The sequence below is a fragment of the Somniosus microcephalus genome, chromosome 9 (assembly GCF_052327205.1).
Source record: "Somniosus microcephalus isolate GS21.2 chromosome 9, FLI_Smic_1.0, whole genome shotgun sequence".
Lineage (NCBI taxonomy): Eukaryota > Metazoa > Chordata > Chondrichthyes > Squaliformes > Somniosidae > Somniosus > Somniosus microcephalus.
Genome location: NC_140995.1, coordinates 10,142,616 through 10,169,884, shown reverse-complemented (window position 1 = coordinate 10,169,884; position 27,269 = coordinate 10,142,616). Strand labels below are relative to the sequence as shown.

The window sequence follows — 27,269 nt, the reverse complement described above, 5'->3', positions numbered from 1 at the left end:
TTTCTGCTCATCCAGAACTGTATGTCAAACAAGCAGTCTGACAATTTAGAGACCGTGGAGTGGTCGAGAGAAGAGGTAGTGAGGTAGAGCTGGGTGTCGTCAGCATACATGTGAAAACTGACGGTGTTTTCGGATGCTGTCACTGAGGGGCAACATGTAGATGAGAAATAGGAGGGGGCCGAGGATAGATCCTTGGGGGACACCAGAGGTAATGATGCGGGAGCGGCAGAGAAGCCGTTGCAGGTGATTCTCTGATTACGATTAGATAGATATGAATGGAACCAGGCGAGTGCAGTCCCACCCAGCTGGGCGATGGTGGAGAAGCGTTGGACAAGGATGGAGTGGTCAACCGTGTCAAAGGCTGCAGACAAGTCAAGAAGGACAAGGAGGAATAGTTTACCTTTTGTCGCAGTCATAAAGGATGTCATTTGTGACTTTGATGAGAGCCGTTTCGGTACTATGGCAAGGGCGGAAACCTGATTGGAGGGATTCAAACATGTAATTGCGGGAAAGATGGGCACGGATTTAGGAGCCAACAACACGTTCAAGGACTTTGGGGAGGAAAGGGAGGTTGGAGATGGGGCGGTAGTTTGCAAGGACGGAGGGGTCAACGGTTGATTTTTTTTGAGGAGAGGGGGACAGTAGCTGAGGAGAGAGAACCGTTAACAATGTCAGCTAACATGGGAGCCAGAAAAGGATGTTGGGTTGAATGAAACAGCAAATTCAGAGGAAAAAGAGCCTTGGCAGTCTAGTCAAAGACTCTGCAGGGGAGAAGCAGATGCTACTCACACGGACCAGTGGGCTGGGGGAGGTGGGGAGGAAAAATCGATCAAAGGATATCATAGAGTCATAACGGCACAGAAGGAGGCCATTCGGCCCATCGAGTCCGTGCCGGCTCTCTGCAGAGCAATCCAGTCAGTCCCATTCCCCCGCTCTATCCCCGTAGCCCTGCAAGTTTATTTCCCTCAAGTGCCTATCCAGTCTCCCCTTGAAAACATTGAGTGTCTCCGCTTCCACCACTTCCGTCGGCAGCGAGTTCCAGGTCCTCACCACTCGCTGCGTAAAAAAGTTTTTCCTCACGTCCCCCCTGTATCTCTTGCCCAAAACCTTAATCTGTGTCCCCTAGTCCTTGTACCATCAACTATTGGGAACAGCCTTTCCCCGCCTAGCCTATCCAAACCCGCCATAATCTTGTGCACCTCTATCAAATCACCCCTCAACCTCCTTTGCTCTAATGAAAACAAATCCAGCTTCTCCAACCTGTCCTTGTAGCTAAGATCCCCCAACCCCAGAACCATTCTGGTAAATCTCCTCTGCACCCTCTCAAGGGTCTTCACATCCTTCCTAAAGTGTGGTGACCAGAACTGGACGCAATACTTCAGTTGTGGCCTAACCAGCGCTTTATAAAGGTTCAGCATAACTTCTCTACTTTTGTACTCAATACCTCTATTTATGAAGCCCAAGATCCCATATGCTTTGCTAACCACTCTCTCAATATGTCCTGCCACCTTCAGGGACCCATGTACATTAACTCCCAGGTCCCTCTGTCCCTGCACACTCTTTAAAACTGTGCCATTAAGAGTATATTGCCTCTCCCTGTTCCTTCTGCCAAAATGCATCACCTCACACTTCTCTATTAAATTCCATCTGCCACTTGTCTGCCCATTCTGCTAGCCTTTCTATGTCCTTTTGCAGTTGATTGGCATCACCCTCACTGTTTGCCACACCCCCAAGTTTGGTGTCATCGGCAAATTTAGAAATTCTACTCCGTATTCCAATGTTCAGGTCATTTATTTATATATCAAAAAAAAAGCAGTGGCCCCAGCACTGTCACTTGGGGAACACCACTGTCTACCATCTTCCATTCTGAAAAACAGCCATTTACCACAACTCGCTGTTTTCTATCCTTAAGCCAATTCCTTATCCAAGCTGCCAATGACCCACCTATTCCATGAGCCTCAATTTTGTTAACCAGCCTTCTATGTGGTACTTTGTCAAAATTATTATAGAAAATCACTTGAGAACACAAAATGTTAATTTTAAACCTGTTTAAAATTAATTCCCCACCCCCAGGAGTAAAAGAATTCGTCTTTGAAAATGTCCAGAAACCTGGGAACTGGAGCTTTTGAAGCCCCATCTGGTGGTACAAATGTGCAGCTGCAAGCATGGCTGGGAGCACTCGATTCTAGTATCTGTTTATTGACAAAGAACGTGCATTTATATAAAATAACAACAGAAAATGCTGGAAAAACTCAGCAGGCCAGGCAACATCCGTGGAGAGAAACCGAGTCAACGTTTCAGGACTGAAAAAACACAGGAAATGAAACAGATTAAAAGGCCAGTTTGGGGTCTGGGAAATGGGGATGAGAGAACAAGAGAGAAGTGAAGAGACATTAAGAGGTATTCCAAACCAGACGAGATGGTGATAGGACTAGCGGAGAGACAAAAGACGGCTCTAGATTAGGTGCATTTATACAACACCTTTCATGACCTCAGGACATCTTAAAGCGCTTCACAGCCAGTGAAGTATTTTGGAGGTTGAGGGACTGTCTCTATAACATGTCCTATTCTTCCTTTGTTGCCTGCCGAGCAATCCTGTTCACAGAATCACAGAAACCCCACAGTGCAGATAGAGGCCATTTCGGCCCATCGAGCCTGCACCGACACATATCCCACCCAATCCCCGTAACCCCTACACCAACACATATCCCACCCTATCCCCGTAACCCCATGTATTTAATCCCCCTAACACTAAGGGTCAATTTATCATAGCCAATCAACCTAACTCGCACATCTTTGGACTGTGGGAGGAAACCGGAGCACCCGGAGGAAACCCACGCAAACACGGGGAGAATGTGCAAACTCCACACAGACAGTTGCCCGAGGCCGGATTCGAACCCGGGTCCCTGGCGCTGTGAGGCAACAGTGCTAACCACTATGCCACCTGTTCTGTGCTGTCTGCTGATGTGGAGGTAAATGAAGTGCACAGGGTAGACTCTGTTGGTTAATGGATTCCCCTGAGGGTTTAGCTGACATACTCATGTTGAATCCCAAGTCTGCTGGGTTGCATGCGCTCACTGTGATAGGATGCTACAATTGGCCTCAGCACCCCTGAGTAGAAGGAGAAAGCAGCCAGGGCTTCTGATCACTAACAGCCTCAAGTGAAGCTATGATGGGTTCAGCTTTGTGTCCCATCTTGGTAGTATCACGTATCAACCTTTGATATCACGAAGAATGGCCATTTGGCAAAGTATGCGTGGAACCAGCCAGGAGTCGATGCCTTTGGGAAGGGAGAGGGGCAAATCGACTGAAAAGGGAAGAAGAGGAGAAAAACATATTGTAGCTGCCTTTTTACTTCAGGAGGATGAGCATCGAGTGGGCACTACCCAGTCTATGATGAGCAGAGAGAAAATTGTGTAAAGTGTATACAGGAAACTTTGGTTTATCCGGAGGTTAACTGTCCGGAATGCTTGAGCCACCGGCAAAAATCAGGAGCCGTTTCGTTAGGTTTTTTTTTCGTTGCTTTTTTTTCACCAGTCAGGCTCTGCAAGGTCTCGCTGTTGCTAAGCTACAGAGACGCTTGCAAGATACGGCCGACTGTTTAGAAGCACAGGGTTTGTTGCCAGGTACGGAGCTCAAAATCTCCGTATGTTTCAATATTAGCGCTGGTTTGTCCGGCAGTTTTGATGGGACGGCAACAGCTCGGTCCCATCGGTGCCGGATAGCACAAAGTTTCCTGTATGCAGATATGATATAGTTCAGTCTTTCACCTTGGAAAATGTTTTATATTTGTCCTTTTCCCCAAGAGTACTGACATGGCAGCTAACATTTATGTGGTGGTAATGATACTCCACTGTATCTCTTGATGGGTTACTTTCAACACCCCCCAACCCCGTCCTTTTGTCTTGGCTGGTCTATTAATTTTTTTTAACTGTTTGGTGATAACACATTATATACTCTGCCCGTATCCGAGCTCGCACCAAGTCCCGTTCACCCATCTCCCCAGCGCTCGCTGACCTACATTGGATCCCAGTCTGGCAACGCCTCGATTTTAAAATTCTCATCCTTGTTTTCAACCCCCTCCATGGCCTCGCCCCTCCCTATCTCTGTAACCTCCTCCATCCCTACAACCCTCCGAGATATCTGCACTCCTCTAATTCTGACCTCTTGCACATCCCCGATTTTAATCGCTCCACCAATGAGAGTCCTGCCTTCAGCTGCCTCGGCCCTAAGCTCTGGAATTCGGCCCATAAGCTCTCCACCTCGCTACCTCTCTCTCCTTTAAGACGCTCCTTAAAGCCTACCCCTTTGACCACCTGTCCTAATACCTCCTATGTGGCTCGGTGTCAAATATTGTTTGATAACGCTCCTGTGAAGTTCATTGGGACGTTTTACTATATATGTTATATATGCACAAGTTGTTGTTGTTATACTGTCTGCCCTGTGTGACATCGTTAAAATAACAAAAGTATAAATCAAACACCTTAGTTCCACAATATTGATATGCTATTTCTAAATGACATTTTTTGGAGTGGGGATCCCTTACCATTGGCAACAATATGTTTCTCTTTTTTTGTATTCTCATGAATAAACCAATGTGTAATTTCAATTGCATTTTTATTGAATTTTATTTAAATATTGGCCCTGAATTTGCAGTCGGAGGTTTCCCGCGGGGAAATGCCTCCGATACGCAAATAAAATGCCCGCGTACTTGGTGGTCCGGGCGGTGCGGAGACTCGCGGTCCTGGGCCTCTCCAGGTACCCACGGGTAGAGGCCCACATGTCCCAGGGCGCAGGCGGTTCACAAGCGCCCCTGGGATCGTGTGGGCCGGCCCAACAAATAAAAGAAGGGAATCCCCATTCATTCTTATCGGGATTCTGTATGTACGGAAACCCCATAAGCACGAATGGGAATACCCCCAAAAAAATACATCTACACATCAAATACATTTTTAAAAATTACATATTTAAAATTAATTAAAATGCCATTTAATTAAATATTTAAAACAAACATTTTTTTGAAAAATAAATTTAAATGTTTTAAAGGGGCTAAAAGTAAACTTACCTTTTTAATGTACAAATGATGGATAAAAATTTATTTTAATGTTTTTTTTAAACTCTTCTGCTGGTAAAAGCAGGCCTTATAGTGTAAGAATTTCATGGGCATTTGCTGTTCAGGAGTTGGCCCAACTCTCCGCCCGCGGATGCCCTTTTCCCGGGGATGTGTTGGATCTGTCAAAATTCTTTCAAATTCTTGACCGATCACAAGTTCCGGGTTTGCATGCATGCGCTTCGCGTGTAAAAACCCGGAACTTGCGCGGCCCTTTCGGGCGCGTATGCACTTTGTATGCACCCATAGGGGCCGCTCATTACGGCCTAATATATTTCTGGTACTTTAGTTTTGAAAAGTGACGATTAATTGCATTTTCCTCTTTTTTGTAGCGGTGAGAAAGCCACGTTTTGATGTATCCTTAGTACGTCTAACTCAACAATTTATGGAACTTGTGAAGCAGGCTCCTGATGGTGTTCTTGACATGAACGATGTAGCAAGGGTGCTTGGGGCACGAAAGAGAAGGGTTTATGATATCACCAACGTACTGGATGGGATTCGTCTTGTGAGAAAAAAATCCAAAAACTTAATTGAATGGATGTAAGTTACTTTTCATAATACATTGTTTGGTTTATTGGATGTTCCTCTACTTCAGTTTATGTCCATTGAAAAGGTGGATGCTAAAACATGTGATGCTTTTCAGGACTCCCTGATTTTTTTCCTTAAAATAACCTTGACTGGAAGTTGACATTCCTTTTACTTTGACGTGAATGCAGCTTACAAGTAGAAACATATTATTATTCAATGAGACCTTTTGTAAACATTTTATTTGTTCTGAGTCCAGAACATAAGACGTAGGAGCAGGAGTAGGCCATACAGCCCCTCGAGCCTGCTCCGCCATTCAATAAGATCATGGCTGATCTTCTACCTCATCTCCACTTTCCCGTCCAATCCCCACTTTCCCGTCCAATCCCCATATCCCTTGATTCCACTAGAGTCCAAAAGTCTGTCTATCTCAGCCTTGACAACTGAGCCTCCACACTGGGACTAACTTGCCTTACTTGGAGTACACAAAGATGGCTATTCTGTTAAATGGGAATGTCACGCTGGTGTGTGAAGGCACATTGTTGGCAGAAGAAGCTAGTCTAAATCTCATTTGTGCTGTACCCATTCTGGAAGTGCGCAATAATACTAGATTGTATTCCTCAGTGTTGGGTTTCTCACCCAAATGAGCAAAAATTTGCCCAGTTTTTGGTTTTACTCTACCTCAACTGATTCTTTCTTTGCAATAGTACTGTTCCTCTTGTAATCGATCCCCTCCCTTAGATGACTTAATACATTGGGTGTCCCAATAACAATGGGAAAGGATATAAAAAGAGGTTGATGTCTTTTGCTATTGCATATAACTTTGAATTGCATTACTTCAAGAACTAAAAGAATTGACTCCCTGTACAAACATTTTAGCAAACTTAATTTTCTCTCTGAATTGATTCATCCAAGATTCCAACCTGGCAGCGATGCTTCACTTAAACAAAAATTGAGAGCTGCCATGTAAATTTAGTTACAGGTGATTACTGCCATTGGGTATGCCTGAGTGATACTGCTCAAAGTGGTCATCCAATGAAATGTCGGTACCTTGTTGCTTCCTGCTAGCGCAGGAATGAGGTATTGCATTGTCGTAAGGTGTCAAATTTGATGGTATAAGTGTGTTGTATTGAATGGTAATTAATTTATATATGGAAGACTTGGCTAACTTGATTTAATGAATAGCATTTTTCCTTCCACAGACTGCTTGAATTATTGTCAAACTTTTTTTCATATATAATGCAATTTCCATTTACATTTATTCCGTAAAATGTGCTCACTTGTGTTTTTTTTAGTCAACTATTTAAACTGAAATATCAGAACAAGGTCTCCACGGATGCAGTCATCTTGGAAATACGTCTCAAGTACAATTTTTTAACATTGTCCCCTTCCTAAATTATCCCACTCTTCTACCTGAGGAGAATTTCTTAGTAGCAGGGATGTTCCACCCACCCATGTTCACTTTTACCCTACCACCAGGCAAATGATGTTTGTGCATTTGTCTGCACAGCAAAGTGTGAATCTTCTTTCTCCATTTCCATATTCTTTGTTGACTTTCTGACTTTGATTGTGTCTATATGTTGTCTGCTGGATCCTGTGTTCTGGCAGACTCCTTCTCTTGGTGGCTGGTCCCCCTTAATGTCCATTTGTATTATTTCCTTCATTACTATTAACTTGTTTCTTACTTAAACTGAGTTTTTTTTGACAGTTGTTGAAAAGCAAAGGAAGAGAGAATTTGTATAATGTGTTTCATGACCTCAGAACATGCCAAAGCTCTTCACAGCCAATTAATTACTTTTGAAGTGTACTCTTTTGTAATGTAGGGAAACAAGGCAGCCAATTTGCACACCGCAAGGTCCCACAAACAAACAGAAATGAGATAAATGACCAATTAAGCTATTTTAGTGGTGTTGGTTGAGGGATAAATATTGGCCAGACACTGGACAGTTTTCCCCCGATCTCCATTGACTTCAATTTTACTAGTGCGCCTTGGTGCCACACTTAGTCGAATGCTGCCTCAATGTGAAGGGCGCTCACTTTCACCTCCTAGAATTCACCTCTTTTGCCCATGTTTGGACCAAGGCTGTAATGAGGTCTAGAGCCAAGTGTTCCTGGTGGAACCCAAGCTGAGCAAGTTATTGGTGAGTAAGTGCCGCTTGATAGCACAACTGACGACTCCTTCCATCACTTTGCTGATGATTGAGAGTAGGCTGATAGGATGGTTATTAGCCGGGTTGGATTTGCTCTGCTTTTTGTGGACAGGACATACCTGGGCAATTTTCCACATTTTCGGGTAGATGCCAGTGTTGTAGCTATACTGGAACAGCTTGGCTAGAGGCGCGGCTAGTTCTGGAGCACACATCTTCAACACTACAGCCGGGATATTGTCTGGACCTGTAATCCAGTGTCCAGTGCACTAAGCCATTTCTTGATATCACGTGGAGTGAATCGAATTGGCTGAAGACTGGATTCTGTGATGGTGGGGCCCTCAGGAGGAGCCTAGAAGGATCATTCACTAATACAAAAGCAAAATACTGTGGATTCTGGAAATCTGAAATGCTGGAAATACTCAGCAGGTCAGGCAGCATCTGTGGAGAGAGAAGAGTTTCAGGTCGATGACCTTTCGTTAGACCGGCCGAAAGGTTCTGATGAAAGGTCATCGACATGAAACGTTCGCTCTGTTTCTCCCTCCACAGCTGCTGCTTGACCTGCTGAGTATTTCCAGCATTTTCTGTTTTTATTATAGAAGGATCATCCACTCGGCAGAAGATGGTTGGGAATGCTTCAGCCTTCTCTTTTGCACTGGCATGCTGGGCTCCGCCAGCATTGAGGATGGGGATGTTCATAGAGTCTCCTCCTCAGTAAGTTGCTTAATTGTCCACCATCATTCACGACTGGATGTGGAATTGCTTAGCTCTCTATAGCATGCTGCTTCTGCTATTTAGCGTGCATATGGTCCTGTGTTGTAGCTTCACCAGGTTTGTACCTCATTTTCAGGTACGCCTGGTGCTACAACTAGCATGCTCTTTTACACTCCTCATTGAACCAGGGTTGGTCTTCAGGCTTGATGGTAATAGTAGAGTGAGGGATATGCCGGGCCATGAAGTTACAGATTGTGATGGAATACAATTCTGCTGCTTCTTGTGGCCCACAGCGCCTCATGCATGCCCAGTTTTGAGCTGCTAGATCTGTTCTGAATCTATCGCATTGAGCACGGTGGTAGTGCCACATGACACAATGGAGAGTGTCCTCAGTTTGAAGACTGGACTTAGTCTCCACAAGGACTGTGCAATGGTCACTCCTACCAATACTGTCATGGACAAATACATTGGCGACAGGTAGATTGGTGAGGGCAAGGTCAAGTAGGTTATTCCCTCTTACTGGTTCTCTCGCTTCCTGCCGCAAGCCTAATCTGGCAGCGATTTCCTTCAGGGCTCGGCCAGCTCAGTCAGTGGTGGTATTACTGAGTCACGCTTGGTTTCAATTCATGGGGCATTGGCAGCAGTACTGGGGAAAGAGGGAGCTGTTCCGTCGGGACGAGCTCCGCTTAAACAGGGCTGGGACCAGCGTCCTGGCGAATTGAATAACTAGAGCTGTAGATAAGTCTTTAAACTAAAAAAGCGGGGGGATGGGTTAGGTGAGGGGAAATTTAGAAATCTAAAGAGAAGGGTCAAGGTAATAGAGCAGTGTAGCGATTTGGGTAAAAATGAGCAGAGTGCGACAGGAAGCAGACAGAGAGTTTAACGGTAGCAGTGCAGCAGAGAATAAGGTCAAAGCAGGGAATAATGGTAAAAAATTTAAATTAAAGGCTCTTTATCTGAATGTACGAAGCATTCATAACAAGATAGATGAACTAGTGGCACAAATAGAGATAAATGGGTTTGATCTAATAGCCATTACAGAGATGTGGTTGCAAGATGGCCAAGGTTGGGAACTAAATATTCCAGGGTACTTGATGTTTCGAAAAGACAGGCAGAATGGAAAAGGAGGGGCAGTAGCCCTGATAATAAAGGATGACATAAGGACAGTAGAGAGAAAGGATCTCGGCTCGGAAGATCAGGAAGTAGAATCAGTATGGGTGGAGATAAGGAATAACGAGGGGCAGAAAACACTGGTGGGAGTAGTATATAGGCCCCCTAACAGTAGCTATACTGTTGGACAGAATATTAATCAAGAAATAGTAGGAGCTTGCAACAAAGGTAATGCAATAATCGTGGGGGACTTTAATCTTAGAGTGGACAAATCAAATTGGCAAAGGCAGTCTGGAGGACCAGTTCATTGAATGCATTCGGGACAGTTTCCTAGGACAATACGTCATGGAACCAACCAGGGAACAGGCCATTTTTGATCTTGTATTGTGTGATGAGACAGGGTTAATTAGCAATCTCATAGTAAAGGATCCTCTGGGGCAGAGTGATCATAATATGATAGAATTTCACATTACGTTTGAGAGTGACATGCCTAAGTCCGAAACTAGAGCCTTAAACTTAAATAAAGCCAATTACATAGGTATGAGGGGCGAGTTGGCTAAGGTAGATTGGAAAAATAGATTAAAAGGTATGGCGGTAGATAAGCAGTGGCTAGCATTTAAAGAAATATTTCGTAATTATCAACAAAAATACATTCCATTGAGAAACAAAAACTCCATGGGAAAAGTGATCCAACCGTTGCTAACTAAAGAAGTTATGGATAGCATTAGATTGAAAGAAGAAGCTGATAATGTTGTGAAGAATAATAGTAAGCCTGAGGATTGGGAGAGCTTTAGAAAAGGATGACCAAAAAATTAATGATAAGGGAAAAAATAAAATGAGAGAAAACTAGCCAGAAATCTAAAAGCAGATTGCAAGAGCTTCCACAAGTATGTAAAAAGGAAGAGTAATAAAAGTAAACATTGGTCCCCTTCGAGGCTGAGACAGGAAATGGATGAAACGTTAAACAAATATTTTGTACCTGTCTTCACAGTAGAAGACACAAAAAGCATACCAAAAATGGTGGGGAACCAAGGGACTAATGAGGGTGAGGAACTTAACGTAATTAATATAAGTAGAGAAAAAGTACTAGAGAAACTAATGGGACTAAAAGCCAACAAATCCCCTGGACCTGAAGGCCTATATCCTAGGGTTCTAAAAGAGGTGGCTGAAGAGATAGTTTTGATTGGTTTTGATCTTCCAAAATTCCCTAGATTCTAGAACGGTCCCAGCGGATTGGAAGGTCGCAAATGTAACTCTGCTATTCAAGAAAGGAGGGAGAGAGAAAACGAGGAACTACAGATCAGTTAACCTGACATCAGTCGTTGGGAAAATGCTGGAATCCATTGTTAAGGAAGTGGTATCAGGGCACTTAGAAAATCATAACATGGTTAGGCAGAGTCAACATGGTTTTATGAAAGGGAAATCGTGTTTGACAAATTTATTAGAGTTTTTTGAGGATGTAATTAGCAGGGTAGATAAAGGGGAACCAGTGGATGTAGTATATTTGGATTTCCAAAAGGCATTCGATAAGGTGCCACATAAAAGGTTATTACACAAGATTAGGGCTCATGGGGTTGGGGGGTAATATAGTAGCATGGATTGAGGATTGGCTAACGGACAGAAAACAGAGTAGGGATAAACGGATCTTTTTCAGGTTGGCGGGCTGTAACTAGTGGGGTGCCGCAAGGATCAGTGTTGGGGCCTCAGCTATTTACAATCTATGTTAATGACCTAGATGAAGGGACCGAGTGTAATGTATCCAAGTTTGCTGACGATACAAAGCTAAGCTAGGTGGAACAGTAAGCTGTGAGGAGAACAGAGTCTGCAAAGGGATATAGATAGACTAAGTGAGTGGGCAGTAAGGTGGCAGATGGAGTATAATGTAGGGAAATGTGAGGTTATTCACTTTGGTAGGAAGAATAGAAAAACGGAATATTTTTTAAATGGTGAGAAACTTTCAAATGTTGGTGTTCAGAGAGATTTGGGTGTCCTCGTGCAAGAAACACAGAAAGCTAGCATGCAGGTACAGCAAGCAGTAAGGAAGGCAAATGGCCTGTTGGCCTTTATTGCAAGGGGGTTGGTGTATAAGAGTAAGGAAGTCTTGCTACAATTGTACAGGGCCTTGGTGAGACCACACCTGGAGTACTGTGCACAGTTTTGGTCTCCTTATCGAAGGAAGGATATACGTGTCTTGGAGGCGGTGCAACGAAGGTTCACTAGATTGATTCCTGGGATGAGAGGGCTGTCCTATGATGAGAGATTGTGTAGAATGGGCCGATACTCTCTGGAGTTTAGAAGAATGAGAGGTGATCTCATTGAAACATACAAGATTCTGAAGGGGTTTGACAGGGTAGATGCTGAGAGTTTGTTTCCCCTGGCTGGAGTGTCTAGAACTAGGGGGCATAGTCTCAGGATAAGGGGTAGGCCAGTTAAGACTGAGATGAGGAGGAATTTCTTCACTCAGAGGGTTGTGAATCTTTGGAATTCTCTGCCCCAGAGGGCTGTGAATGCTGAGTCTTTGAGTATATTCAAGGCTGAGATCGATAGATTTTTGGACTCTAGGGGAATCGAGGGATATGGGGACCGTTGGGAAAGTGGAGTTGAGGTCGATGATCAGCTATGATCTTATTGAATGGCGGAGCAGGCTCGAGGGGCCGTATGGCCGACTCCTCCTATTTCTTATGTTCTTATGATTGACATTGAAGTCCATCACTCAGAGTATATTCTGTGCTCTTGCTATCCTCAGTGCATCCTTCAAGTGGTGTTCAACATGGACTACTGATGAATCATTGCTTTGCTAATTGCTTATTATACCAGCATGTAAAGCAATTTCTTCTTCTTCAAATCTTTTACTCTGTTATATTTGTGCTTAACTCGAGCCCCTGGAAAACCTATAACTGATCTACTGAAGAACTTCCTGTTTACTCATCTCATTATCAATGTGTGTCTCAATGGAATCTCCAACTGGCAAGGCTCTACTATTACTTTGCTTGCCTTTGTACTTGCTTTAGCTTGTTTAGAGGTTACAGCTCATGTAACTCTGTCCTCCTTCTCCATCTTGCTGGAAGCAGTCTGGTACCATACTCAAGTGGCCGTTTTCCATGTTTGAGCTTGGATGGTGAGTTTCAAAAAATCTATTTGGCTATGGAGATAATCACAAGCTAGCCCAATTCTGTCCTCACCTGATGCCCATACATTCACATTTTCCAGCAGGGGTTACTGGATAGCAATCGGGATGAAAACCATGTCTCTTTTTCATCCTGCTTCCTCTCCCAGAGATGCTGAGGCTCATGCTTCGTGTCAGAACTACTGCTGCTTTGGTTGAGTTCAGGTGAGAAGAGACAGGAAATGAAATCCTGAGAGTTCAGTCCATATGACTCAATCCTACACCTGGGGGTGCCTTTATCCACTAAGTCATCAGGGTAGCAAAACATTTTTTTTTTAATGTAGACATATTTTGTAAATTTTCCACAATGGATTTGTTTGTGTTAGCATCATTGTTACATGCAACATTTTGAAAAAAGTTAACCAGTTGCTTTACCTTCTAAAGCAATAAAAAAGTTTTTTTCTAAAAACTAGTGTGGAATAATAATTTTTCTGTTTTTTTTTAGAGGCAAAAATCCACATGAAAGACTAGGATATGAAGCTCAATCTCAGAAACTGAAAAAAGAACTGGCAGACCTGACAACAGTAGAGGATTCACTAGATGAATTAATCAAAGACTGTGCTCATCAGTTATACAAATTAACAGAAGACAAAGAAAATGCAAGATATCCTTTGGTTCTTAAAAAAGTTACTACAGGTAGACTATCCTTTATCCGCACTTCCGAAAACCTCTAAAAACCGAAAGTTTTTTTGTGGAGCGTAAGTCGTGCGCACGACATGACCTGAGTGGTGCCAAACATGACAGGAGTGGTCCGGGAGCTCTGCCTTTCCCTGTGAGCAGGGCAGAGGGTCACAGAGTTCCCTCCTGGGTAGGAGATTGCAGGCTGAGCCGGGCAGTGTGAAGGAGGTACCGGGAGAGTGAACCCAACAATACAGCGGCCCGTCCGATAGTCTTTTCTTCCCACCCCCCCCGACCTGATTTGCGGGCCAGCTTAGTGTAGGAGTCAGCCGATATCCGGCTTTCCCACAACTGGCGGCGGCAGTCGAGCCCCAGACCCCCGCTAAGTCAAGGAATTCAGATACGGAGCAGGGGGAGCCGGAAACCTCGATCTAACGGCAGAAATCAGCAGCCGTTTTGTTAGGTTTTTTTTCTTCCCCTAGCATTTTTTTAAACAGTCAGGCTGTGGAAAGAGTCTCTGTAGCTTAGCAACAGCTTCAGAGACGCTTCCAAGGCAGGGCCCGAGTGTTTACAAGCTGTTGCTAAGCAACAGTGTTTGTTGTCAGATACGGAGATGAAAACCTTCTGAAATCCGAAAAATTCCGAAAACCGAAACACAGCTGGTCCCAAGGTTTTCGGATAAAGGATAGTCTACCTGTACTGCATGTCAGCTTTTATTTTGAAAGTTTTGAAATTTGGATAGTACCTTTTTACAAAAATAAGTTTGTACCAATGCAATTGAAGAAAAGTCTCAAGAAGATGGACGTGACAAATGAACTTTTTGTCTATTAAATTTATGATTGGGATTCTTTATGGCTAGAAACAGCATGTGAGGGGTTTGAATCCCACAGAGACACCGAGTATTTCTCAAAGGAAAAGCCACAAGCTCAGAGATCAGACAGGCTGGTTGCAGTAGTCTTCACAAGGTGTGAAGTGTTGGTGAAAACGCGGTACGGTCTCTTATGGTCTTGATTGAATGCAGTGGCTCTGGCCATTTAATCACACTTTTTGGCCTTGTCAAGGTTGGCCATCTGGTAGTTATTGACATGGGTGTGGTCGTCATTTGTTTGGACATGTCTTTGGAGATACTCCCAAGTCACCTCAGCACTGATCAAAGAATTCGGCTGAGCCTAGGTTAGTGGGTTTGATGGACAGCTGTGTCTTAAGACCTTTGAAAAGGGAACAAGGTCATTGATTGGCTTCTTTGATAGCCAGTACGTAGCCAGGGGTCTCCAGTGACTGGATTATACTGGGTATCATGGGCTCAAGAGTTAGTTTCAGCTTTCCAGCCAGCAGGGAGGTTCTGTGTTTAGCACTGCACCAGCCAGCAGGGAGGTTCTGTGTTTAGCACTGCACCAGCCAGCAGGGAGGTTCTGTGTTTAGCACTGCACCAGCCAGCAGGGAGGTTCTGTGTTTAGCACTGCACCAGCCAGCAGGGAGGTTCTGTGTTTAGCACTGCACCAGCCAGCAGGGAGGTTCTGTGTTTAGCACTGCACCAGCCAGCAGGGAGGTTCTGTGTTTAGCACTGTGCCAGCCAGCAGAGGAGCTAAATGCTGTGGCCTGTTTCATAATGTAAGATGTGAGCTTCTGTTTTAAGGTCTCTGTATAAAGAGGAAGTGAATGGCATCTTTATTTTATTTATCAAAGAGAATAATGAAGGGTATGATTGACTGCCTGACAGTTTTATACTGTTTCTTTATCTGTTTTACTGTTGGTTTAGAGTCTCCATGTCAGTCTGATAAGAGTAGATTTAGTCTGCTTTTCAAAGAGAAGAGAATCTTGTGCTAGCACCTCACACATTCCAATAACTGCTGTGCATTTACCCAGATAATTGGCCAGGTTAAAACGTGCTCTGGATTGTAGGGGATGTGATATCCGCATAATAGCTGGTGAGGAGAAAATAACTCGAATAAAAATGTGAGACTAGAACATGTGATTTGCCCTGGTTTAGGTTGCTGGAAATGATGCAGGACTTGTAAAAAGAACTGCAGTTAGAGTACCAGTGGGATAATTTCATTTCCTGAAGCCTCGTGTATATACATATAATATTTAACAATCCTTGTACAGTAAGTGGTGATTATCTTCGCATTTGGCCTTTGACATACAAGGGATAAAGTTTCAGGTAGCCACAGTGTCTAGGAATAGTACCTACCACAAGTAGGAGAGACTTTGCGGCTGCTCTTCTGTGTAGATTTGTTTGGGGTTGCGGGGGGACGGGGGACGTTGGGGTGCTGTTGTAGCAGCCAATGTGTTCCTAGCTTGAGTGCTCGCAGCACTTGTACTGCTCCAGTCAACGCGACTGACAACTGGGGCAGGTCTCTGTTGTAGAGTGTGCAGGCTCGCACGAGGTAGATAATACAATTGTATTAATAGTCTGTTATTCTGGGAGACCGTCTATTATATTGATGCATGCTGGGTGAGATGTGAAACCCATTGAGTTCATCACTCGTTAGAATGTGTATTAAGGGGATATTTGGCCTTTCACCATAGGAGCTGGTTTAATATCCAGCCCACGCTGATGGGATGAAAGACTCTGTCTTCTGACTAAAGATTCTATGGGAAATAAGTTTGAGTAGTCTTAATCCAGTTCCTGCTGGGATGAGCCTACAGAATAAATGGTCTCTAATTTGGCACTAAACTGATGGGCTACAACAATGCCGGTGTGAGACATGGAAAATGCCATGCTAATGCAGTTGGGATGCTTGTAAAGTTGGAGCTAAGGCACATTGTAGACACAGCTTCACTGTGCATCCAGCTGCGCTATACCATCTCGGAGAGTGTTTGATGCTGGCAATATTCCATTCCAAGCACAACGATAACAAGATAGACTTATTGTCCCTTTAGCGAGCAGTTAGAAAAGGTAACCAGAAGCGAGGTTGAAGAGGTAGGTTTTGAGAGGGGGCTTTTGTACTGTGAGGAGAGGTGAAGCAAGGTTGGAAGGGCGTACCAAGAGAATTCCCAACCTTAAAAACCGCCCCCACTGTATCAGCATGACGTTTTCCATTCCCTACTCTAGCCATGGTGTGACCTCTGAATAAAACAATGACTGTGGTGACTGAAGACTTGCACTGATGGTGGAACAGGGACAAGGGGACACATGATTGTCTAGACTTGGATGAGTGGAGGGTCTGAGCTGGGTTGTGGGGCGGAGTGAGGCCATGGGGAAATTTATAGATAAAGAACAACCCTCATCTTGGTGAGTACAGTCCCACTAAATAGTCATGGTTTTTAAAAGTGTATTTAAGTCTTCTCTGCATTTTGTCTTGCACTCCTGAAATAATTTGTCTCAAAGGTGGTAGAAACTAGTGGCATATTTACATTTAAAATCTGTTGTGATATTGTTTTACTATGTTCTGGGATAAACCTGCATCAAACTAGTATGATTAAACTTGAATTCACCTTAAGCTGCAGAAGAATTGCAACTGTGCTTTCATGTAGTATTTCAAATTAACATTTGCATCAGTCTATCATTAAAATCCCTGTATTTTCCACATATTGCAATTCGTTTAACTTAACAAAGGAATACACTAGCATATGTAACTTATCAGGACATACACAGCCTTCAAGCCTTCGAAGAACAGATTGTAATTGCAATCAAAGCTCCCCAAGAAACCACACTGGAAGTATCTATTCCTAAAGAGGTAAGCTGCATGTTAACCATTTCAGTTTCTAGCATATCTGTTTGCCTGGCGCTGTCTGAATATAGTTGTAAGTTAATTGTTGAATTAGCATCTTAAAATGGAGCATCTCCACTGACTTCTGTCCTGTATATCCTGTCAGCTGGCTAAGAGAAACATTGGCAGTGGTTTGGTAGCAGACTGCTAACCCTCCCCTTTCAAATGCATGGAGATGTGTGGCCCAGGGAGTAGCAAAAATATGTGTTTATCCATCGTTAAAATTAAGATCCATCACAAACAGTTACGTTTCCATCTCTGAGGGTAGTTTTGTCCTGTGGGCCCACACAAATTTGCAGTACGTTGATCATTTCATGCCAAGGTTCTAAAGAGTAATATTGGGTACTCTTATGAAATTGAGTTCAGGTATGTTAATGGGTCCTTGGCCATGTTCAGTGTTGACACTGGGTGTCCAAAATTAGAATATGTTCCATTTTCCAGTACAAAGATTCATGGTTTCAATGAACACAAAAATTGCCCCCTACAAAAGAAATAGGAATGCAATGATTCTAGAGACCAGTAACTGCATCTTCATGGTTTCAATTGGAGAACCCAAGTTTGAATCTCAATACTAACATTGTCACTGTGGCTTCCTGGAGGTCATGACAAGATTGTTTGTGTAGTTGAGGGAAGGAAAAAGAGCTCTTGCACCTTGCGCAGGATGAGCGGGGAAGAATTTTTAGAGTTGGCGGGTTCCTGGCAAGAGTTTCCATTGACTTGAGGGGAATTGGTGCTTTCGAACTAATCGTTCCATGAAGGGGCGAATCAGTTGAACACAAGAGGTCTGCCAGTTTCATTCTCTCCGTTCAGCTGCCAACACTAGGAATGTACAGTGCAAACTTATGGTTCATTATTGAAACTGGTTGGAGCTACTAGAATGGACCTCTTGCAGATTTCATTTCTCTCAGGATTACTAATATCCAGAGGAAAGACTTTTCATCCTATCCCGTTGAGCTGGTTTAGAACACAAGCTCTGGAACCAAAAAGAGACTGTTGTATACCACTGAGGCATCTTGTTCGTGCTGCCTTTTCCAGAAGTTGATACTTCATGCCACCGTATGTCATCAGTCATCCTCTAGACTGCAAAGCTCCTACTTGTGATTGAACAGGGGAACTTTTCGGTATGTTTGGCTCAGTGTAATTTTTACCCATTTATCCACCAATGGGAATGGGAACACCAACCATTAAGTTAAGCCAGAGCTGAAATGGAGGAGGACTTTGTGGACTACATCTTTTAGTGCCAAGGGATTAATGAACAGCAGGTAGATGATGATGCAAGCTTAACTAGAAGTGCCTGATGCAACTTTTGTTTTATCTGTAGTTAGTTCTAAGACTTTGTGGGAATATTTCATAAACTCGTTGCTGTCTTTGACATTTTTTTCTTTGAAATGACAATTTCACACCTTTTTTTTGGAAGGACAACTGAAGATTAAGTGGACCAGGTTGAAATACTGGTCTAGATTTTCTGTTCCTGAAATCGGCCAAACCAGCGTAAAAGATTGAGGAATTTTAAGTGCAAGTTACCTCGAGCGCAACACGAGTTTCCACTATCTTTAACGTTGTTTTAAAAAACATTGCGCTTGAAGCTGGCCCTGTCCACAAAACTGACCACCCCCCACCCCCAATCGAAATAATGAGCATGGCGAGTTTCCGCTGATTGACCCCGTTTGCGACTGTTCGAGAAGGCTTTTCAAAATAAGCTTTTTTATTTAGGCGCAAAGACACTAGTAGGCACGGTTTAAAAGTTTTTAAAGATTTTTTTTTTAATTAATTTACTAAGAGTGACTAGTGTGTACCAATGAAACTAGTAAATGGTTCAGTATAGTTATTTTCAGTGATTTAAAAATGAGGTTACTCACCGGTGGTGGACTGGACACTCTGATTAAAAATGCTTATTTTTTTGTGATAAACCCATTTTCAGCTGTATTAATAAAACTGCACCAGGTTACTGCTCTTGAATACCTTGAGAGAGATTTTTTAAAGCAAGGAAGAAGAAAAAATTCCGTTCTATTACGCTGGTTCATGCACAAGTTTACGTTTGTGATTATGCAAATACATTTGAGCAGAAATTTGAACCATAACTTCACTTCGGAAAACCAGCGCAATTTCAGCCCAGATTCCCGATTGCGCCCAAAGCGGAAACTGTCCCACAATCTCTGTATTTCTTTATAGAATTTGCATTTTATTCCCTTTTTAAGAATTCTAAAAAAAAGCTATTTTGTTTGCACAGGAAACTATCCAGGTTCAAATAAAAAGTACTGAAGGACCAATTGATGTCTTTGTATGTGAGGTGCAAAACCAGGAAGAACATTGTCCTCTTAAAAAGGGTACAGACGGCACAACCGGCGAGAATAAAGAGATCTCTTCAGCTACGGATGACACAGTAGCATTACCACCTGATAAAGGTGAAACTGCTTATGTGTGATTTATTAGATGGAATGAACAGAATTTTATTAACGGTGTTGCATATTAAAATTTGATTGCTAAGTTTTTGGTGGTGGTAGAAAACTTATTTAGAAATTACAGAGTAAATTTTATGAATTTTGGCGAAGTTCAAAACCGTAGATTATTAGATGGGAATATAAGGGTAGATTTTACTAATTCACATGTCGGGAGTGTGAATTAGCTAAATCTACCATTGTATTTCTATCTATAGTATTGCCATTAAAATCAACACATGGTGCAAAAGATTGGCTGTACTGGGACATAGATTTTAACCCTGACCACCATGGATTATGGTAACACGTGTGTTGATTTGTGAGGCCTGTGTTATGAAATATTGATGAGAATGTTTCTGTTGCATCTATGGGCTAAAGAGACCATAAACTGTTGTCGCCTGAGTCTCTCAGTTGACTTCTGTTTGATTTGGTAATCTTACCAGCATTTCAGGTTAGCTGTATTTTTCAAAATCAGAGAATGATGGAAATACTCAGCAGATCAACCAGCAGCTGTAAATAAGAAAGATAAGTTAAAGACTTATTCTAACCTTTCAGCTTGGTTCTACCAGTTGCGATTTCAGTTAGACAAATGGGACAATTAATTGGTTAGTTAATGGGACATACCAGTTTCCACCTATGTCTTAAATGAACAGTTACTTCACATCGAGCAGTGCCTTTAATCACTTTGCTATCAAAGGAGCTGCTGTGTTGGTTCAGTGTGTACCGTAGACCAGAGGTTCTCAACCGGGGGTCTGCTGCCCCCTAGGGGTCCGCGAGAAGGTTTCATGGGTTCTGCCAAAAATAACCAGAGCATTTGTAGAAAAAAGTAAATTTTTCATGCGTGTTTATTACATGCTGAAAGCACAGAAATTAACTCGTTCCCAGGTATTGTAATACATTCTTGCTTTACATAAGGTGTAAGAGCTATTCTAGCAGGCGCAAGATAAATTACAAAGAACAGGAAAAAATCTTTGTAAACGCACACAGTAAATACCAGATATGGATAAATTTTTAATTCCCCATCAGCTTCAAAGCAACAAAACCCACAGTGCGATGATACAGAGCTTCCATCATCAAGTTCAACCGTAACGGCTGAAGAACACCGTGGAGGTGTGAGCAAAAAACATAAAGCCACCATTAACCCCGCTAAGTTAAGGAAATACAAAGGCAGCTACTTGAATTTTGGTTTTATTTGTAGTAGAAATGGAGCTATACATCAACCGCAGTGTGTCATTTGTGCACAAGTACTGTCCAATGAATCTTTGAAACCCTCCAAATTACAGAGACATTTAATTACCAAGCATGAAATCTACAAGGACGAGCAACATTCCTTTTTTGAGCGGAAGGCTAAGGAACTGCTCGGTACTAAAGCAGTAATCAGATCCACAACTACCACTGATCAAAAGCTTGTAGTCTCATCTTACTTAGTGGCACAGAAAATTGCTAAAGCAAAAGAATCGCATACGATTGCTGAGGAGTTGATAATGCCGTGTGCCGTTGAAATCGTAAGGGAAATGTTCGGAGAGCAGAAAGCCATGGAACTGGAAAAAATACCGATGTCAAGTGACGCCGTCAAACGACGGATTGAATTAATGTCAGAAGACATCGTTTTGCAGTGTATTGATCGGCTGCGTGACAATGACTTTGCTCTACAACTTGATGAGTCCACAGACATTTCTAAAATGTCCCATTTGCTCGCCTATGTTCGCTATGTGTGGAATAAGGAAATAAAAGAAGACTTTTTGTTTTGCAAAGAGTTCAAGACAACAAAGTCTGACAATATTTTCAAATTGTTAGATGATTTCATGACCTCAGCAGAAATCAGCTGGACCAATTGCATTGGGGTCTGCACCGATGGGGCTGCAGCACTGACCGGAAAGCATTCTTGTGTTGTGCAAAACATAAAAGCCGCTGCACCTCGCGCTATTTGGACACATTGCTTTTTACACCGAGAGGCGCTTGCTGCGAAAGATATTGAACCAAGTCTTCACAGTGTCCTCAACACCGTGGTAACACTCGTTCATTTTATCAAATCCAGAGCGACAAACTCCAGGTGTTTTGCTGCACTTTGTGAGGAAGTGGGCGCGGAGCACAATTCCTTGCTCGTGCATACAGAAGTAAGATGGCTATGTCGAGGCAGAATGCTCACCCGTATATTTCATCTCAAGGAAGAGGTATGTACTTTCTTAGCTGATGAGAAACCTGAACTTGCCGAGCTGCTGAAAGATGACCTGTGGCTGGCTAAACTGGGTTACCTCGCCGACATATTCAGTGAAATGAATAAGCTGAATAAAATGACGCAAGGTGGGAGAACTCATTATTTTGCCCAGCGTGAAAGAATTGCCGCATTCAAACGGAAACTGCAAGTCTGGAAAGTTCTTGCCTGCAGGGGGACTACAGATATGTTTGAGCTCTTGCATTCTTTCATTCAAGAAAGAAACGTTGACTTTGATGCAATCAAACCACAGCTGGTGGCACATCTTTCTGGTCTACTCAACAAATTTAATACTTACTTTCCGGAACACTCAACAGAACAATCTGCTGCACAAGTGTGGGCTACAAACCCTTTCAGTGAGAATATTGAAGCTAAACTGCCACCCTCTGTCCCATCAAAGCTATTGGAAGAGCTCGTGGACATTTCATCGGACAACTCCCTCAAAACCAAGTTCAGTGAAATGCCGCTGGAGATATTTTGGTGTGAATGCTCCGAGGAGTACAGTGCTGCTTCTGCTGCAGCACTGAAAGTGTTGGTCCTGTTTAATACAACCTACTTGTGCGAAGCTGGATTTTCAGCAATGACCTCCATGAGAACGAAGCACCGAGCCAGCATGAACATTGACCACGACATGCGTGTGTGCTTATCGAAGATACCTCCACGTCTTGACAGAATTGTTGCTCGGCACCAACAACAAGCTTCACATTAAGTAAAACAAAAATAAATATACATGTTTCATTGTATAACTGATTTTTATACAGGAAAAAATGCTTGTGTTGTATTAGTGTCAGTGGAATTTATATAACATGGGAGGGGGGCCTCAGAAGCAAAAAGGTTGAGAACCCCTGCTGTAGACCAAATATAGCAGAATTAAGTAATTTTTAGAATAAATCTCTAGTAAATTGGCCTGCATAAATTTGTTCACCTTTCAGAGTTTTGTACTAGATGTCAATAAACATACTGAGTCCTATGTGTCTTTCAGTTATTAATGACCTAGTTTTCAGTTATGCTGGTAGTTACTGTAATTACTTTTAATCCTGTTGATGCTTGTCCTATTTTGTTTCCTGTTGGCGCTTGCAACATGATCTCCTGTTTGATACATTAATTAGACATCCTTGGAATGAGTAATTGGTTTCCACTTTAAAATTCTATGAGCAAGTTATTTCAAGCTTTTTATTTTAAGCTTCTAATCTATTATATTTTTAGGGCAGTGTCATTAAAACATCTCGGCCTAGAAATTGGGTATAGCCCCGCTTGAGGCGTTAGAACTGGCGATGCACAAAGTTTATAGCCAGACGAGACTTATCTGCGCCTGGCGCAAAATTGGGTTGCTTCGCCCCCAAAGGGGATTGAGGCGCTAAATCAGCCGTTGCACGGTGCTCTTAAGGCGCAAAAGGTCAGGCGCTACTCAATATCGACGCGGACGGGCGCAGCGCAGGTGAACTCAATTACGGCAAAGCACAAGACCTACAGGCGCCGGCCGGCTCTTAAAGGGGTGGGTCAGTCAGCCTGAGCTTCAACACCCAACGCCCTGCAGGCCTCAGATTCGGCGCTCGCCCTTGTCTGGCGGTACAAGGTGATCATTATGGAGAAGGTTAGGCAGAGAGCAGAGCGCTGAGGCTCCGGACCACTTGGTGGCTGCAGTTGAACACCGTCGGGAGGTCCTCTACCCGGATAATGGCAAGAGGCCAAATCAGAAGGCTTACCGACGATCTTGGAGGGAGGTTGCTGTGAGGGTGAATTCCATCAGCATGGCGACCAGGACCCCTGTTCAGTGCAGGAAGAAATTCAACGACCTCACACGGATCGTCAGGGTGAGTGATGGTTTACCAAACTTGTGCTTCCCTCCATCTGCATATGACTTCGGGCACCCTGCTGCAATGATGCGCCAATGGCCATCTGTCAGTATGCACCCATGGCCCTTTCTGGGCACACACATGGACAGATGTCTCAAGGCCTCATGTAAGGGCTCTTGCACAATGGGGGGCATGCGAGAAGGTCTGAAGGCCTCATGTAAGGGCTCTTGCAAAATGGGGGGCATGCGAGAAGGTCTGAAGGCCTCACGTAAGGGCTCTTGCACAATGGGGGGCATGCGAGGAGGTCTCAAGGCCTCATGTAAGGGCTCTTGCACAATGGGGGGATGCGAGGAGGTCTGAAGGCCTCATGTAAGGGCTCTTGCACAATGGGGGGATGCGAGGATGTCTCAAGGCCTCATGTAACAGAACCTCCCCTTCTTTCCCCTGCAGTCCAAGATGGCGCAGATACGGAAGGAGCAGCGTCGAACCGGTGGTGGACCTGCACAAGTGGTCACGCTAACGGATCTGGAGGAGAGAGTGCACCAGATACTTGGAGGACGTCTGTCTGGTCCTGTCACCACAGCATCTGCCGACCCCATTACCGACAGCGAGGGTAAGACTCTCACCTTTTCCACCTGTTGCCTTCCACTTGGTCCCCCCGCCAGCATGCATCCTCAGTGTGCAGCCATGTCAGAGCCTTGCCGCAATCTGGCATGCCTTTCAGCAAACCTGTCCTGCTAAAGCCACTCTTCCACCTCCCACTTTCAGATGAAGCAGCACCAACTCGGGCTCAACGCGCTGAAGCTGCCAGTGCCACCGGAGGCGAGGACCAGGAGGAATCCGGACCAGCCGCTGCAGAATCCGGGGAGCTGAGACATCTGCAGACTGGGGATAGTAGTCCCCTGGAGGGGAGGGGGGGGTGGCTCTGAGGATGAACCAGTTGCCGGACCAAGCGGCATGGAGCCACGCAGGGGGGATAGGCAAATTCGGCCACCGTCTCCCCGCAGGGCAAGGTAGGTCGTCATGACTGCTGCATAGAGTGCAGATGAGGTCCGTCGCCTGGCAGAGATGAGCAAACAGGCCCGGGTCAGACACACGGAGCTGATGGCTGCAGTGGAGAAGATGCCTGAGTCAATAGATTCATTGGCTAGGAGTATGCTGGACTTCGGGGCAACAATGGAGAGGACTCTGCAGGGCTTTGGCGCAACAATGGAGCGGTCTCTCCAGGTGTTCGGGGAAACAATGGACAGGTCTATCCAGGGCTTCGGGGCCACAATGGACAGGACTATCCAGGGCTTCGGCCCAACAATGGAGAGGACTGTCCACGGCTTTGAGTCGGCAATGGAAAGGACTGTTCAGGGCTTCGGACAATCCCTGGAAAGGTCTGTGCAGGGCTTGTCCGAGGCAGTGGAGCGGTCGGCTCCTGCCTTGTCCGAAGCCATGGGAAGAACTGTCACCTGGCACACAGGTCCTCACTGTTGCCACGCAGTCACTTGCTGGGCTCCTCCACAGCCAGATTGACGCAACGCGATGTCTGACTGCAGCCACCCTCTCTGCATCAGATAGGATCACCTTCCACTCCCGTACAATGCCAGGAATCCGTGGAGCCTGCGATTGTGCCGGATGAGCCGAACCGCTCCCCTCAGATAGCCAGTGTGTCGTCCGACCATGGTGCAGGTGTCCTCTCTCGTCAGGAGACCATTGCACATGCCAGCGCTGGGACGCCTGCATTGCAGCTGCCACCACCTGCAGCCCACACTGCTTCCAGCCATGCTCAAAGCAAGCATCCTGCGTCCGCACCCTCCAAGCCCAGAGGTCGGCCAGGCCGTACCTCAGGGGCTTCTGCGCGTCCAGACAGTGAGCAAGCGTCCCCCAGCCTTGAGCCCGCCACTGGGGTGCAATTACGTAGGAGCAGCAGGGAGGGAAGGGGCCGGGCGCGCAAGAGAAGTCGTTCTCTTTCAAGGGGCCAGTTGTAGAGGGAGGTGCTGAGACGTTTGTCCAAATTGAAGGACACCCTCAGCTGCTGTTATAGTAGCAGATTTTTGTTGAGTTTTGCGGCTTGGCCGAACAGGTCACTTTTATTTTGGACGTTATGGTTTCTGCTCACTTTACGTTGTTTAGCTATAATGCAAGATTTTTGTGTCAATAAACAGAAGTTTCAATGTTGCTTGGTGCATGTAACTACTTTCAGTGATGCTGGCATGCAGAGGCCCTCAAACATCCAAAGTGCGCATGAGGTAAGACTCTCATCATTCCGCCACAGGGGTGTCGAGACGAGTCCAGAGGAGCCTCTGACTTATGGACCTTCCACTTTCAGCAGCCCTTCCATCTTCCTCCTCCTCCGCCTGCTCTTCCTCTTCCTCCTCCTCCTCCTGCTCATACTCCTCCTCCTCCTCCTCCGCCTGCTTGTGCAGGGTCCGAGGGAAGGTAATGAATGGACGCGTTCGCCTATAAGGGCCTCTCACTTGCCGGATGCAACAGCGGACTGCAGCCTGAGCGTCAGTCGCATTGTCCCCAATGGCTGAGTGAAAGGATCCGTTTGCATAAAAATGGAGGCCATCAGTCAGTGTAGCCATTACGGACAGAGAGGCTCTGCAGCGTTCACATGGCTGCAGATCCTGACCAAGCAGGTGGCACAGATCAGTAACAATGTCCCTCCAGATTCGGAGCCATCGCTAACACTGCTCCACCGAAATGTCAAGGCTTGTCACCTGCTGCCTAAAGACCCTCGCAGCATCCTGTCGGATTGGACGACCTCGATTGCCCCTCCTCCTTCTGGCCAATTCCTGCCCTCCCGCCGTCTCTCTGCCCCTTCACAGTGTTGGGCGATGAAGCCGTTGCCCCCCGAACAAGCTCCCATTCCGATGCCAGTTGGTCAAAAGGCTTTTAGGTGTAGTGCTGCAAGTGCTTCGGACAGGGTTGAGGGTCCCAAGTACTGTGAAGCTCAAATCCCAGAACTCCGCTCCACATTAGCTCGCCAACTCTCTAGCAGCGATCACAATGAGCAGGCCAAGTGGCAGAAGATTCTGCACTAGAGCTGTCCCCTTTAAATAGCACCGCCCTCCTTCGAACTGTCACTAATAGCGCTGGGCGCTAAGGCTCCGGGCGCCACCCAATATGCGCTCAGGCGCTCCTAAAAGGCGTTGCACACTGAAATGACGTCATGAGCTGCTTGCGCTCGCGGGCGCGCACAAACACTTAGCGCAGGCGCTAAATGTATAGTCAATTTCTGAGTCGGCGCTATCTTCATAGCGTCCGCCCCAACATAGGGCTTCGCCCCAATTCTAGGTCTCTAGGCGCTCAGCGCCGGCGCTACCAACCCAATTTCTAGGCCCTCATCTTCAGAATTATTTTCTTCCAAAATTGTTTTTTAATCTTGGCATGATGGCTGGCTTTCCACTTTTACCTGCCGTTTCCAAGACTGAACTAGGAAACACTGGTTCTTTCACTTATCCCTAGTTCCCCCTGCTCATTACCTTTTTTAAGATTAGATACTTCCCAGTTTCTAAATAAGGTAATTGCAGGGTTTAATTGGAGTATGTTCCATTAATATTTATTGGGTTAAATGGAAAAGGAAGTGAATGATTATTTAGGCCTCAATTTTGCCATCGGAGGTGGATCGCGGCTGTTAAGTCCGTGAATGATTGAGACACGGACTAGCAGGAGAGAACAAACAGAACTTTACTGGTGAAAGGCAGCAACGAATCTAACAAAACA

General features: G+C 44.8%; 1 protein-coding gene across 1 annotated transcript in view; it reads left to right on the top strand.

Annotated features, from left to right (window-relative positions):
* Positions 1 to 27,269, top strand: part of LOC147112253 (protein FAM200A-like) — a 46,125-nt gene that overhangs the window by 5,848 nt on the left and 13,008 nt on the right. Inside the window, exons 2-6 of the mRNA XM_085996351.1 lie at positions 5,443 to 5,650; positions 13,218 to 13,377; positions 16,957 to 17,070; positions 19,334 to 19,508; positions 20,568 to 22,465. Of these exons, the coding sequence (XP_085852477.1) occupies positions 5,443 to 5,650; positions 13,218 to 13,377; positions 16,957 to 17,070; positions 19,334 to 19,508; positions 20,568 to 22,465 (2,555 nt within the window). The remainder of the gene's footprint in view (positions 1 to 5,442; positions 5,651 to 13,217; positions 13,378 to 16,956; positions 17,071 to 19,333; positions 19,509 to 20,567; positions 22,466 to 27,269) is intronic.